Source organism: Bos indicus x Bos taurus, chromosome 14, assembly GCF_003369695.1.
Source record: "Bos indicus x Bos taurus breed Angus x Brahman F1 hybrid chromosome 14, Bos_hybrid_MaternalHap_v2.0, whole genome shotgun sequence".
NCBI classification, from domain to species: domain Eukaryota; kingdom Metazoa; phylum Chordata; class Mammalia; order Artiodactyla; family Bovidae; genus Bos; species Bos indicus x Bos taurus.
Genome location: NC_040089.1, coordinates 81,799,202 through 81,812,841, shown reverse-complemented (window position 1 = coordinate 81,812,841; position 13,640 = coordinate 81,799,202). Strand labels below are relative to the sequence as shown.

The following is a 13,640-nucleotide window of genomic DNA, read 5'->3' as shown; positions in this document are numbered from 1 at the left end:
CGGTCCTTGAGGATTTCAAGTTTAAGTTCAAGACCCTGAGTTGGAGACACACAGGTATGGCCCAGAATTCAGTACCATTCAAACCACTTCAGTACTTACGGCCTCTAGGTCAGGAATCTTGATTAAAAGGGTACTAGGCAGTTGTCCCCTTCCTTGCCATTCAGAATATGTAGACGTGCTTTGTTTCCCTTTTATACTCTGCCTTTCCCTTGCGTGCGTTGCGTGCGTCAGATTTCCTGCCAACTTGGAAAAAGCATCAGAGCCTCTTGAGGAGGCAGGGCCGGGCGGCCAGCTGGCGCGCTCTGGCTCCACCCCACCCTCGAGGCTGGGGCGCTGCGGCATTTCTCAGCGTCAGGACCCAGGCCTCACACTCCGCCTCACACTCCACCACCGCAGGTGCTCCTAATGGAAGCGTCACAACAGGGCCGTTGCTTCCGCACTTCGCCGGCCCTACAGTCCCCTGTGACAGACGGCGGAGATGGAAATCCACAGAGCCGTCAGCGGGCCACAGGCAGGGAACGCCGGGGCTGCGTACAAAGGGCGGCGTCTGTATCACAGACAATCCAGGGCCACTGGCTAACGTTTCTATAGATGGAATAAGGTTTCTGAACCAAAACCGTATTCCTAAAATACTGTTTGTTCACAGACACAGAGATCAAGAGAGAAGCCTTTGACTTACGTGTTTTTGCTGTTACACTCACGCTGGGTCCCTCCATCTCCTGCAGCTTTGTGTAAACGCTGATTTTATATTCTGAATCAGGCTGAAGTCCATAGAAGCAATGCCTGTTTGTCCCGCCACCCAAAGTGGATTCTTGCTTTTGTGTATCTATAATCAAAACAAAACATATATGAACAAAACGTACATACAGGAATTTTTTTAAATAGCCACCAACAGATGATTTGCTTCTAAAATACTCAGTACGTAAGGCCTACTCAGATAGCTCCAGAATGAATTAAACCTGTTTGAGTGATTGTATCTTTTTTTAAAGAATTCATATATCCACTGTTTTTCTTTAATAATTGAAAATTGAATTTTATATGTTCAGAAATGAGATTAACTAGTAAAAGGCTGTTGAGGACTTAACAAACAGAGAATTGTTCCTGTTTATAATTATATGCACACATCCGCACTGATCTTTTGAGCAGGTGTGGAGGTGAATATATTATTTTTTAAAACTTAGGATTCCCAATATGATTGAGAGCTTAGTTTAGTACCAGGCTCTGTGTGTGCGGGCTAAGCATTTTCGTCATGGCCGATGCTTTGCGACCCCACCAGGCTCCTCTGTCCACGAGATTCTCCAGGCATGAGTACTGGAGTGGGTTGCCATGACCTCCTCCAGGGGACCCTCCCAGGCCAGGGATCGAACCTGTGTCTCTTACGCTGTCTCCTGCACTGACAGGCAGATTCTTTACCTCGAGCGCCACGAGGGAAGACCACCAGGCTCTGTGCTTGGTGTTGAATGATGAAAGCATAGCAAAGGTAACAATGGCCACCGCTTGCTCAGCGCTCACCGGGCACCAGGCACGACTCCAAGGACTTTACACTATTGATTCATTTGATCCTTATAACCATCCCCAATTTAAAGACAAGAAACTGAAGACCAGAAAAATTAGTAGTTTACCCAAGTCCATACACTAAGAAGCTGAACTAAAATGTAAATTCCAAACTCAGAAGTCCAGTCTCAGAGGATGTCGCTTTAATTTCCATTAATGTACCATGTGCAGTGCTAAGTCACTTAAGTCGTGTCTGACTCTTTGCGACCCCATGGACTGCAGCACGCCAGGCCTCCCTGTCCATCACCAACTCCCGGAGCTTACTCAAACTCATATCCATTGGTTGGTGATGCCATCCAACCATCTCATCCTCTGCCATCCCCTTCTCCTCCCACCTTCAATCTTTCCCAGCATCAGGGTCTTTTCCAGTGAGTTAGTTCTTCATATCAGGTGGCGAAAGTATTGGAAGTTTAGCATCAGTCCTTCCAATGAATATTCAGGACTGATTTCCTTTAGGATTGACTGGTTGGATCTCCTTGCAATCCAAGGGACTCTCAAGAGTCTTCTCCAACACCACAGTTTTAAAGCATCAATCTTTCAGCACTCAGCTTTCTTTATAGTCCAACTCTCACATCAATACATGACTACTGGAAAAACCATAGCTTTGACTAGACGGACCTTTGTCAACAAAGTAATGCCTCTGCTTTTTAATATGTTGTCTAAGTTGGTCATAGCTTTTCTTCCAAGGAGTAAGCGTCTTTTAATTTAATGGCTGCAGTCACCATATGCAGTGATTTTGGAGCCCAGGAAAATAAAGTCTGACACTATTTCCATTGTTTCCCCATCTATTTGCCATGAAGTGATGAGACTGGATGCTATGATCTTAGTTTTCTGAATGTTGAGCTTTAAGCCAACTTTTTCACTCTCCTCTTTCACTTTCATCATGAGGCTCTTTAGTTCCTCTTCACTTTCTGCCATAAGGGTGGTGTCATCTACATATCTGAGGTTATTGATATTTCTCCTGGCAATCTTGATTCCAGCTTGTGCTTCATCCATCCTGGCATTTTTCATGATGTACCCTGCATATAAGTTAAATAAGCAGGTTGACAATATACAGCCTTGAAATACTCCTTTCCTAATTTGGAACTGGTTCTAACTGTTGCTTCCTGATCAGAATACAGATTTCTCAGGAAGCAGGTCAGGTGGTCTGGTATTCCCATCTCTTGAAGAATTTTCCACAGTTTGTTGTGATCCACACAGTCAAAGGCTTTGGCATAGTCAATAAAGCTGAAGTAGATGTTTTTCTGGAACTCTCTTGCTTTCCAACAGATGTTGGCAATTTGATCTCTGGTTCCTCTGCCTTTTCTAAATTCAGTTTGAACACCTGGAAGATCACAGCTCATGTACTGTTGAAGCCTGGCTTGAAGAATTTTGAGCATTACTTTACTAGCGTGTGAGATCAGTGCAATTGTGCGGTAGTTTGAACATTCTTTGGCATTGCCTTTCTTTGGGATTGGAATGAAAACTGACCTTTTCCAGTCCTGTGGCCACTGCTGAGGTTTCCATATTTGCTGGCATATTGAGTGCAGCACTTTCACAGCATCATCTTTTAGGATTTGAAAGAGCTCAACTGGAATTCCATCACCTCCATTAGCTTTGTTCGTAGCAATGCTTCCTGAGGTCCACTTGACTTTGCATTCCAGGATGTCTGGTGAGTGATCACACCATTGTGGTTATCTGGGCCAAGAAGATCTTTGTATAGTTCTTCTGTGTATTCTTGCCACCTCTTCTTAATATCTTCTGCTTCTGTTAGGTCTATACCATTTCTGTCCTTTATTGAGCCCATGTTTGCATGAAATGTTCCCTTGGTATCTCTAATTTTCTTGAAGAGAGCTCTAGTCTTTCCCATTCTATTGTTTTCCTCTATTTCTCTGCACTGATCACTGAAGTAGGTTTTATCTATGGACAAATCCTGATTTTTTAAAAATGTAATTAAAGTAATGCCATCTGTTGAATGGAATCTGAAATTTACTTTTATAATTGTCAATCTTAAAGAACTTCAAAAGTGAACTTTATAATATAATGTTTAGTAATATATTTCTTTGAAACAATATAGGTCTACCTCAATATTTTCTTTATTAGATATTATACAAAATGATGAAATTGGAACTATTTAAAGTGTTTGTGAGATTTAAATTGCTGTGAAAGGAACTTAAGAGTAAGAAAATACTAGTAAACCCTGCCTTCTGCTTGGCTGATATCCAACTTAGCCTTGGGTTCCTGGGCTCAGAACCCTATAACAGCGGCTTTATTTTGACCCTAACCACTCCGGAGCCTCCCGGAAGCTTCTGTGAGCCACCTGTAATACAAACATTTCCCAAATCCTATGCATGGATCATCTTTAGCTATCTCCACAAAAACTTGTGAGACTCTCCAGGAATTAATTCTAGAAATGTACTTTCTGTCGTTTCTTCTATTTCTCCTGAATACCCATGCACTTTATAGAGCCTTGACAACAGCAGGTTTCACGGCTGCATAACACAACAAAACCCACAAATCATTGGAAATCTGGAACAAGCACTGTGGAATTAATGGGAAGCAGTAACAGGTTGCTCCCAAGGCTAATGAAGAGGGTTACACGAATCGGGGTGTATCCATGTTGCTTTTGGCATGTATGATTCACGGCTTTGCCTTAAAGAAAACACTTAAACTGGTCAAATGATGACTAATTTCCTGCCCCCTTGTGCCAAAAGCCAGAAGTTAAATTTGTTGTTTTTTTTATTTTGGAACAAGGGGGAAAATCTGTCATTGAGCATTCATTCTCATGAAGTCATGCTAAATACATTCTTTGGGTGACTGTCATGCCACCAACTTGACTCCCAAGTGTCTCAGGAGTGGTTACTGAGATCTACAAGCAAAGGTCCCAGATCCAGTAAACTCAATTGGGATTTGATGATACATGCTTTCCACTCTCTGGGTCTTTCAAATCATGTGACCCCAAAACATGGAATCAGCACTTGAAAAAGGTGAATCTTGGGAATGGGCTTCGTTTCATATGATCTCTTGTTTGGGATCGGGTCCCTAATAAGGTAGGCTCTCCACAATGCTGCAATTCTCTATTCTGGTTAATAGACGACAGAGAACTAGACATTTCAGTACCTAAAAACAGAAGACAAGGTGAGCATCTTTGAAACTTAGGAAAAAATCAGGCTAAAAAGAAATTTACCAAGTTAATGGGCTTAGGGAGGGAATACAGTGTGAGGTACATATCTACATCCCACCTCAGGTGCCACGTCAATTCAAAAACAGCTGGCAGAGAGACGGGACTCGGCAGCGTCTGCAGAACTAACGGAGGCTCTCACGGGGTTCCGAGGTACTCAAAACCAGCCCAAAGCCTCTGAAACTCTGGTCTGTCCTACAATTAACCAAAAGCCTACAATTTAATTTGGAAAGTCTAAAGCTTGACTCAAAAGCAGATTGGATTTCACTCTCTAGAGAGGACTTGATCCTTCTGGTAATCTTTTTTTTTTTTCTTCTTGGCTATGAAAAAACTGTCATAATATTTACAGGAGTAGAGGACAGCTGTTGTTTTTGCCTGTTTTACATCTGATCTTTCTTTCGTTGAACCCGACCCTGGTCTTCTGACTTGGGAAGGCCTGAGTAAGAACGCCCACCTCTCCCCAGACACAGGCTGGGCAAGAGCCAGGTCTTACTCGCCGTTGAGTCCATGCATGTATTCCATGAACTCAGTGACAGATTCAGGGGGATGCGACCCCAAACAGGGCCAACATGACCCAAGGTCCTGGACTTCTGTGGGAATTACTGAGAGAGAAGAGCTTCCTTCTAACTATGACAGTGAAGCTGAAGCTAGGAGGACGTACATCTGGACTTGACCGGGCCGGCTCTCCATCTGGCTGAGAAGGAAGGCGGAGGGGAGAGGGCGGGGGGTGCAGTCCGGCTTCCCCTCGGCGAGGGCGTCTGAACCCCGCGGCTTCGACGCGCCTGAGGCAGACACTGGGGGAGGTCTCGGTGCGCAAGGCGTGGGTGACCTTGCCACCCGAGTCCCTGTTATTTGTGCTTTTTACCATTTACAAACAAAGCAAGCACACCTGAATGATACAGCTTTGCTGCTTTATTCACAAACTCCTTGGAGATTTATAGGTATGACCACAGGTAAAGTCCTCAAAAGAAGTCATTTGGGAAAACGGAGGCTCAGAGAAGAACACTGATAGATACTGTCGGGATAGAGCAGAAGCAAATCTACTGACTTCATCTCAGAGTAAACGTGCATGAGATCAGACACGGGGGATTCAAAACACAGAGAGAGAAAGAACCACCCGTCACACAGTGGGAGTTTGGCAGTGCACACACGTGTGCCGAGTCGCTTCTGTCCTGTCTGACTCTGTGCGGCCCCGTGGACTGCAGCCCGCCAGCTCCTGCCTTCATGGGACTCTCCAGGCAAGAACGCTGGAGCGGGTTGCCAAGCCCTCCTCCAGGGGATCTTCCTGCCCAGGGACTGAAAATGCATCTCTTCCGGCTCCGCATTGGCAGGCGGGCTCTTCACTACTAGCGCCACCTGGGAGCCCAGGAGTTTGGCAGAGGCATTCAGAAATAAGCCAGCCTGCGGTAAGGCTCTTCTCTATCATGTGGAGAAACTGGGTCCCGTTTCTCTCTAATTTCTCCTCTGGTTGAAGCGGACGGACTGACATTTCTGCAGAGGCAACACATGTAGCCAGCGGGAGGTGTTACAGAGGTGAAAAACAGTGGAGCCCGGGGACTCAGGCACCCGGGAGGAATGTGCATCCGATCACATGTCCAACAGCAGCGATCAGGAATGATGATCACATCGTTCTGTGAGATAAAGAAACTCAACCTAATTCTTCCCCAGTGCAAAGTGGAAAGACTTCAAGGCATGAATTAGGAGCTAGGGATTAACATATACACAGTAATATACTTGCAACAGATCATCAACAAGGACCTACCTAGAGTACTCAACACTCTGTAATAACCCACGTGGGAAAAGAATCCAAAGAACAGACGCATGTATAACTTAATCAGGTGGCTGTACACCGAACACAAACATGACATTATAAATCAACTGTATTCCTGTATACAATAAAAATTAAATTAAAAAAAAACAAAATGGAAAGACTATTCCCTACCCTAAATTGTGTAAGTTAAAATATTTAAACATATTCCCCACATTGACTCCCCACCCCTGCCTATCAATTAGAATCTTTTGCTGTCTGGTTGGTTAATAATATGCAGCTGGACACCTGAGTGAATAAGATGTAGGCTAATTGGGCTCATAAATTGCTCAGCTATAACTGCTGATGAAAAATAAACTGAACAACACTTTTGTTCATTCTTGCTGAATTGAGACTGTTGAGGCTCAGATGAAGAGGGTTTTGGCAGCCTGAAAATAATCCTGGCGAAATACAAATTAATTTAACTGGAAGATAAGAAGGAAGCGGGGACTCTTATTTCTAGTAAAAATACTTGGCTTCAGCGAGAGCTTGTGTGTGTGTGTGTGTGTGTGCGTGTGTGCACACGCTCAGTCACTCACTTGTGTCTGACTCTTTGCAGCTACATGGTCTGTAACCTGCCAGGCTCCTCTGTCCACGGGATTCTCCAGGCAAGAACACTGGCGTGAGCTGCCATTTTCTCCTCCAGGGGATCTTTCCAAGCCAGATATCGAGCCCACATCTCCCGCATCTCCAGAATTCACAGGAGGACTCTTTAAACTGAGCCACCTGGGAGTTTACTGAGGTTTTAAACGCCCAGATAAGTGTTACCAGACACATCGGTCACGGTATCTGATAAGAATCCCAACGCTATTTGTAAAAGCATTTAATAAAAAAATACACTGATGGATTTCACTAATTTCTTGATAAAGACAGTTTTGACATCTTTCTGTCAATCTGTATAAACATGATTTTCAATGAAAGCTAATGAATATCTACAGGAGCCTCTGTCCCATTCTGTCAACTTCTTAAATGGTATCATAGATAAAAATATTCTGGGATAATTTGGACGTGTGATTTTTATAGTTACTATGTTGCTAAGGCTTAACAAGTACCACCAAATGTGATAAATGTCAACTGTTGTATATTAAAGTATGACTCAGCTAGTCTTAAAAAGATATATGAAACATAACTCCTCAAGATTTTATAGGTATTGTCAAGCAGCTGCATATCTTTCATCTAATTCTGCTTCAGTTCAGTTTAGTCACTCAGTTGTGTCCAACTCTTTGCGACCCCATGGACTGCAGCACGCCAGGCTTCCCTGTCCATCACCAACTCCCGGAGTTTACTCAAACTCATGTCCATAGAGTCGGTGATGCCATCCAGCCATCTCATCCTCTGTTGCCCTCTTTTCCTCCTGCCTTCAATCTTTCCCAGTATTAGGATCTTTTCCAGAGTCAGTTCTTCGCATCAGGGGGACAAAATATTGGAGTTTCAGCTTCAGCATCAGTCCCTCCAGTGAATATTCAGGACTGACTTCTTTTAGGATTGACTGGTTGGATCTCCTTGAAGTCCAAGGGACTTTCAAGAGTCTTCTCCAACACCACAGTTCAAAACCATCAATTCTTCGGTGCTCAGCTTTCTTTATAGTCCAACTCTCACATCCATACATGACTACTGGAAAAACTATAGCTTTAACTATACGGACCTTTGTTGGCAAAGTAATGTCTCTGCTTTTCAATATGCTGTCTAGGTTGGTCATCGCTTTCCTTCCAAGGAGTAAGTGTCTTTTAATTTCATGGCTGCAATCACCATCTGCAGTGATTTTGGAGCCCAAAAATATAAAGTCTTTCACTGTTTCCCCATCTATTTCCCATGAAGTGATGGGACCGGATGCCATGATCTTCGTTTTCTGAATGTTGAGTTTTAAGCTAACTTTCTCACTCTCCTCTTTCACTTTCATCTAGAGGTTCTTTAGTTCTTCTTCACTTTCTACCATAAGGGTGGTGTCATCTGCATATCTGAGATTATTGATATTTCTCCCGGCAATCTTGATTCCAGCTTGTGCTTCCTCCAGTCCAGCATTTCTCATGACGTACTCTGCATATAAGTTAAATAAGCAGGGTGACAATATACAGCCTTGACGTGCTCCTTTCCTTTTTTGGAACCAGTCTGTTGTTCGATGCCCAGTTCTAACTGTTGCTTCCTGACCTGCATACAGATTCCTCAGGAGGCAGGTAAGGTGGTTTGGTAGTCCCACATCTTGAATTTTCCACAATTTGTTGTGATCCACACAGTCAAAGGCTTTGGCATAGTCAATAAAGCAAAAGTAGATGTTTTTTTGGAACTCTCTTGCTTTTTCAATGATCCAACGGATGTTGGCAATTTGATCTCTGGTTCCTCTGCCTTTTCTAAATCCAGCTTGAACATCTGGAAGTTCATGGTTCATGTACTGTTGAAGCCTTGCTTGGAGAATTACTTGGCTAGTGTGTGAGATGAGTGCAATTGTGCGGTAGTTTGAGGATTCTTTGGCATTGCTTTTCTTTGGAACTGGAATGAAAACTGACCTTTCCAGTCCTGTGGCTACTGCCAAGTGTTCCAAATTTGCTGGCATATTGAGTGCAGCACTTTCACACCATCATCTTTCAGCATCTGAAATAGCTCCACTGGGATTCCATGACCTCCACTAGTTTTGTTCATAGTGATGCTTCCTAAGGCCCACTTGACTTCGCATTCCAGGATGTCTGGCTCTAGGTGAGTGATAACTCCACCGTGGTTATCTGGGTCATCAAGATCTTTTTTGTACAGTTCTTCTGTGTATTCTTGCCATTTCTTAATATCTTCTGCTTCTGTTAGGTTCATACCATTTCTGTCTTTATTGTGCCCATCTTTGTATGAAATGTTGGTATCTCTAATTTTCTTGACGAGATCTCTAGTCTTTCCCATTCTGTTGTTTTCCTCTATTTCTTTGCATTGATCGCTGAGGAAGGCTTTCTTATCTCTCCTTGCTATTCTGCATTCAAATGGGTGTATCTTTCCTTCTCTCCTTTGCCTTTAGCATCTCTTCTTTTTGCAGCTATTTATAAGGCCTCTTCAGACAGCCATCTTGCCTTTTTGCATCTCTTTTTCTTGGGGATGGTCTTGATCCCTGCCTCCTGTACAATGTCACGAATCTCTGTCCATAGTTCATCAAGCACTCTGTCTATCAGATCAAACCCTTGAATCTATTTGTCACTTCCACTGTATAATCGTAAGGGATTTGATTTAGGTCATATGTGAATGGTCTAGTTGTTTTCCCTACTTTCTTCAATTTAAGTCTGAACTTGGCAATAAGGAATTCATGATCTGAGCCACAGTCAACTCCCAGTCTTGTTTTTGCTGACTGTATAGAGCTTCTCCATCTTTGGCTACAAAGAATATAATCAATCTGATTTTAGTATTGGCCATCTGGTGATGAACATGTGTAGAGTCTTCTCTTGTGTTGTTGGATGAGGGTGTTTGCTATGACCAGTGCATTCTCTTGGCAAAACTCTATTAGTCTTTGCCTGCTTCATTCTGTACTCCAAGGCCAAATTTGCCTGTTACTCCAGGTAGCTCTTGACTGCTTGCTTTTGCATTCCAGTACCTGATAATGAAGAGGATATCTTTTTTCAGTGTTGGTTTCTAGAAGGTCTTATAGGTCTTCATAGAACCATTCAACTTCAGCTTCTTCAGCGTTATTGATCAGAGCATAGACAAATTACTGTGATATTGAATAGTTTGCCTTGGAAACAAACAGAGATCATTCTGTTATTTTTTAAATTTCATTCAAGTACTCATGTAAACTCCAGGAGTTGGTGATGGACAGGGAGGCCTGGCGTGCTGCAGTCCATGAGGTCACAAAGAGTCGGACACGACTGAGCAACTGAACTGAACTGAACAGCATTTTACACCCTTTTGTTGACTATGAGGGTTACTCCATTTCTTCTAAGGGATCCCTGCCCACAGTAGTAGATATAATGGTCATCTGAGTTAAATTCACCCATTCCAGTCCATCTTAGTTCGCTGATTCCTAGAATGTCGACGTTCACTCTTGCCATCTCCTGTTTGACCACTTCCAGTTTGCTTTGATTCCTGGACCTAACATTCCAGGTTAAGCATCCCACAAAACCACCACAAAATCCAAGTGATTTGTCCTGACTTTTCCTTATTCAATGTTTATTGCAGATTAAAGCCACTCCCATATGCTTAGCCAATGTCTGGCTAAAGAGACCTTTACAGGATCACACGCTGGGAATTAAGGAATTAGTGGCTTATTAGCAAGCCTGCGGAGACAAAGCCTTGGTCAGTGTTGACAGAAATCTCTTCTTGTGTTTCTAATATTCTATCTTGTATTTTTAGCTCATTTCCAGCACTCTACTAAACTCTCAGTACCTTACTAAACTATGCTTTCCACTTCCTGGATTAGATTAAAAGTGAGATTTCTGCATTTTAAATGTAGTTATAGCCAGGGATGTGTGCTACTACCTAAAGACAAGTCCCATCCACACCTGAAAAATTAGCCCTTTCTGCTTTTTTAAGTGAGGAAACCATTTATCATTTATCCAGACATAAAAAAACAGTAACAATCACGAGGACTCCCTGGTGGTCCTGTGGATAAGAATCCACCTGCCAGTGACGGGCACACGGGTTTGATCCCTGGTCTGGGAAGATTCCTCATGCAGCGGGGCTTCTAAGCCCATGAACCACAACTACTGAGCCCACGCTGCACGTCCCGAAGCCAGAGTGCCAAGTCTGCGCTTCACGAGAGACGCCACTGCAAGAGGCCCACGCAACTGGGGAGCGGCCTCCACCCGCAGCGGCTGGAGGAGAGCCTGCCAGCAGCGATGAGCTAATCAATTAGTTTAAAATGAATGACCTTATCAGCAAATTTGAAAGGTTAGAAAATGCCATCTGGAATTCTATAATGTTGGCTCTGTCCCTGCCCCCCAAACAACAACACGATCTTTCCTACTGACAATGCAAATCTGATCAAAGAAATTTTCATTGTTTGATCCCATCTTCTGAATATTATTCATGCTGATAATGACAAAGCAAGATTAACAGTTCCTGGAAATTCATTCTTGGGGAATCCATCTTTTGTTATTGTTCTTGATACTTTTAGTAAAAACAAGCAGTCATTTTAAGAGTTTCACCTTTGAAGCCAAATCCCAAACTGTAGATGAACTTGAGAGCCATGATGCTAATGTACTGCCCATGGATAGCACAGACCCATCACTTCATCTCCTGAATGAGTTTGCTGCTCATCAGTTCTCCCCAAAAGTAAAAAAAAATCACTGAGAGAAACACTGAAGTAAACCCAGATAAAGACCGAACAACAGCTCCGTGCAGTTTAAGGCGTGTTATCAGCCTTCCTAAGCAGCTCCCACCACCACAGCAGCCGCATTTCCTGGGTGTTTAATATGCACAAAGCACGGCTGCAAATATTTCACACAGATTATCTCAGCTCAGTCCCCACAGAATGCCCCAAGATCCACACTACGGTTCTACCTATTATCCGTAAATGGGAAAATGGAGACTTGGAGAGGTCACATAATTGGCTTAACCAGCCCTCCTGACTCTACGTCCTGCAGGATTCGCAACGTAACGTTGCCTCCTCAAGCAGAATGCGTGTGTCTAAGTTCGTCGTGTGTCGTCCACGGTAACTTGCACAGAGCACACGAGCGCATGACAGAAGCGTGGGTGACGGTCACACTCACCCTGGCGGGACTCCAGGACAACCCTGTAGGCGGTGGCGTGGCGCTGCACCTGCCAGCGGGCACACAAGCTGGTCGTTTGGACCTCGTCTGCCTGAAGGTCGGTCACGCCCAGAAACACTGCAGTGAAACAGAAACATGACTCGGTCACGCTGCAGACAGCGCCACAGTCACCCCCCAGTCCGAAGTCAACTCTGGCAGAATCTGAATTCAAGGTTCCACAGCCAGCAGTAGGAAACCCACCAAGTTACACAAAGGATAGCGATTTTATGACTTTAAAAAGCAGTTGCAGAATGTGATGTATGATAGGGTTTGTCTGTTCCCTGTAAAAAAAAAAAAGAAAATATATGTCTGGAAAAAGCCAGTTGTGATGGATGGTGAAATTATGGGTGATTTTAAATCCTCCCTCTTCATTAATTTATGCTTTCAAAATATTCCACAATTAATATATAATACTTTCATAACAAAAATGTTAAACACAATATATACTCATCAACTACTGAAAGAAAGCCATGGTTTAAACAAAAGGGAGGAGCAAAGAGGACAAAAGAGAAATTACTCAAACAGGAGCAGCTCACACCGGCTGGCCCTCAAAACACGACTGAATGAGAGTGAGCAAACTTCTGAAAATTTAAAAAGGAAAAATTGAACACAGAAAACAAAAAATGACTAAAAATACACGAATTCTTATTCATCTTAGAATAAACACAGTTATATACAAAAGTCATTCACAGGGAGTTTATTTGAAGAAGCAGTAAAAATACTGTTTCTCCAATTGAGGACTAAGGATTCAGTGTTTACCACTTAGATCCAAGCAGAAAAAGCAGAAAATTAATAATGTTTACTTTTTCTAATGACCTCTGCCTTCATCCACATCATTCTCTTGTACTTCTCTTTCAGTCACTTCATAAAATTTAAAAATAGCTTAAAATTATTTTTTAAGATGGTAAAAATAATCTGGACTAGTAACCATTTGCATCATGACATTGTTCCTTTTTGTTGATCAGCAAAGGAAGACCATTTTTCCTAAGGCAATGAAACAATCCTCTCAAAAAAAGGAAACCAATAATGACTTATATACCCACACTAAATTTTTAAAATACCGTGAATCAATTTATTTTCCATTTTACAGGGTTTTATTATTCTTGGGAGAAAGAGAGAAAGCAAGCCAATCTAATTTTTACCTTAAGGATAGATGATAAAACAATTCAATACTTTCATTATTTTAAAACACATTTGGAATACTCACATTTATTAAAGAAGAGAAGACGGATGAAACAGAAGGAGGGGAGCCGAGAAAAGGGGACAGAGAGACGAGAGAGAGTAAGAAGAGAGAGCAAGAAAATCAGGGACAGGAGGACTGGCTCAGACAGGCATCTGGAGAGAAGAGGAGGACGAACTAGCGGGAGGCGATGAAGGTGGGCAACACACAGGGGACTCACGGGGC

The 13,640-nt window shown here is 43.0% G+C and overlaps 1 protein-coding gene across 4 annotated transcripts in view; it reads right to left on the bottom strand.

The window, feature by feature from the left end:
• COL14A1 (collagen type XIV alpha 1 chain) overlaps positions 1-13,640 on the bottom strand; it is a 233,441-nt gene that overhangs the window by 110,866 nt on the left and 108,935 nt on the right. For all 4 annotated transcript variants that reach the window (XR_003514529.1, XR_003514530.1, XM_027561688.1 and 1 more), the window contains exons 23-24: positions 12,197-12,313; positions 680-826 (exon numbers count right to left, since the gene is read on the bottom strand). Coding sequence is in view for 2 of the 4 variants with exons in the window: in XM_027561688.1 (XP_027417489.1) it covers positions 680-826; positions 12,197-12,313 (264 nt within the window). In the remaining 2 variants the exon portion in view is untranslated. The remainder of the gene's footprint in view (positions 1-679; positions 827-12,196; positions 12,314-13,640) is intronic.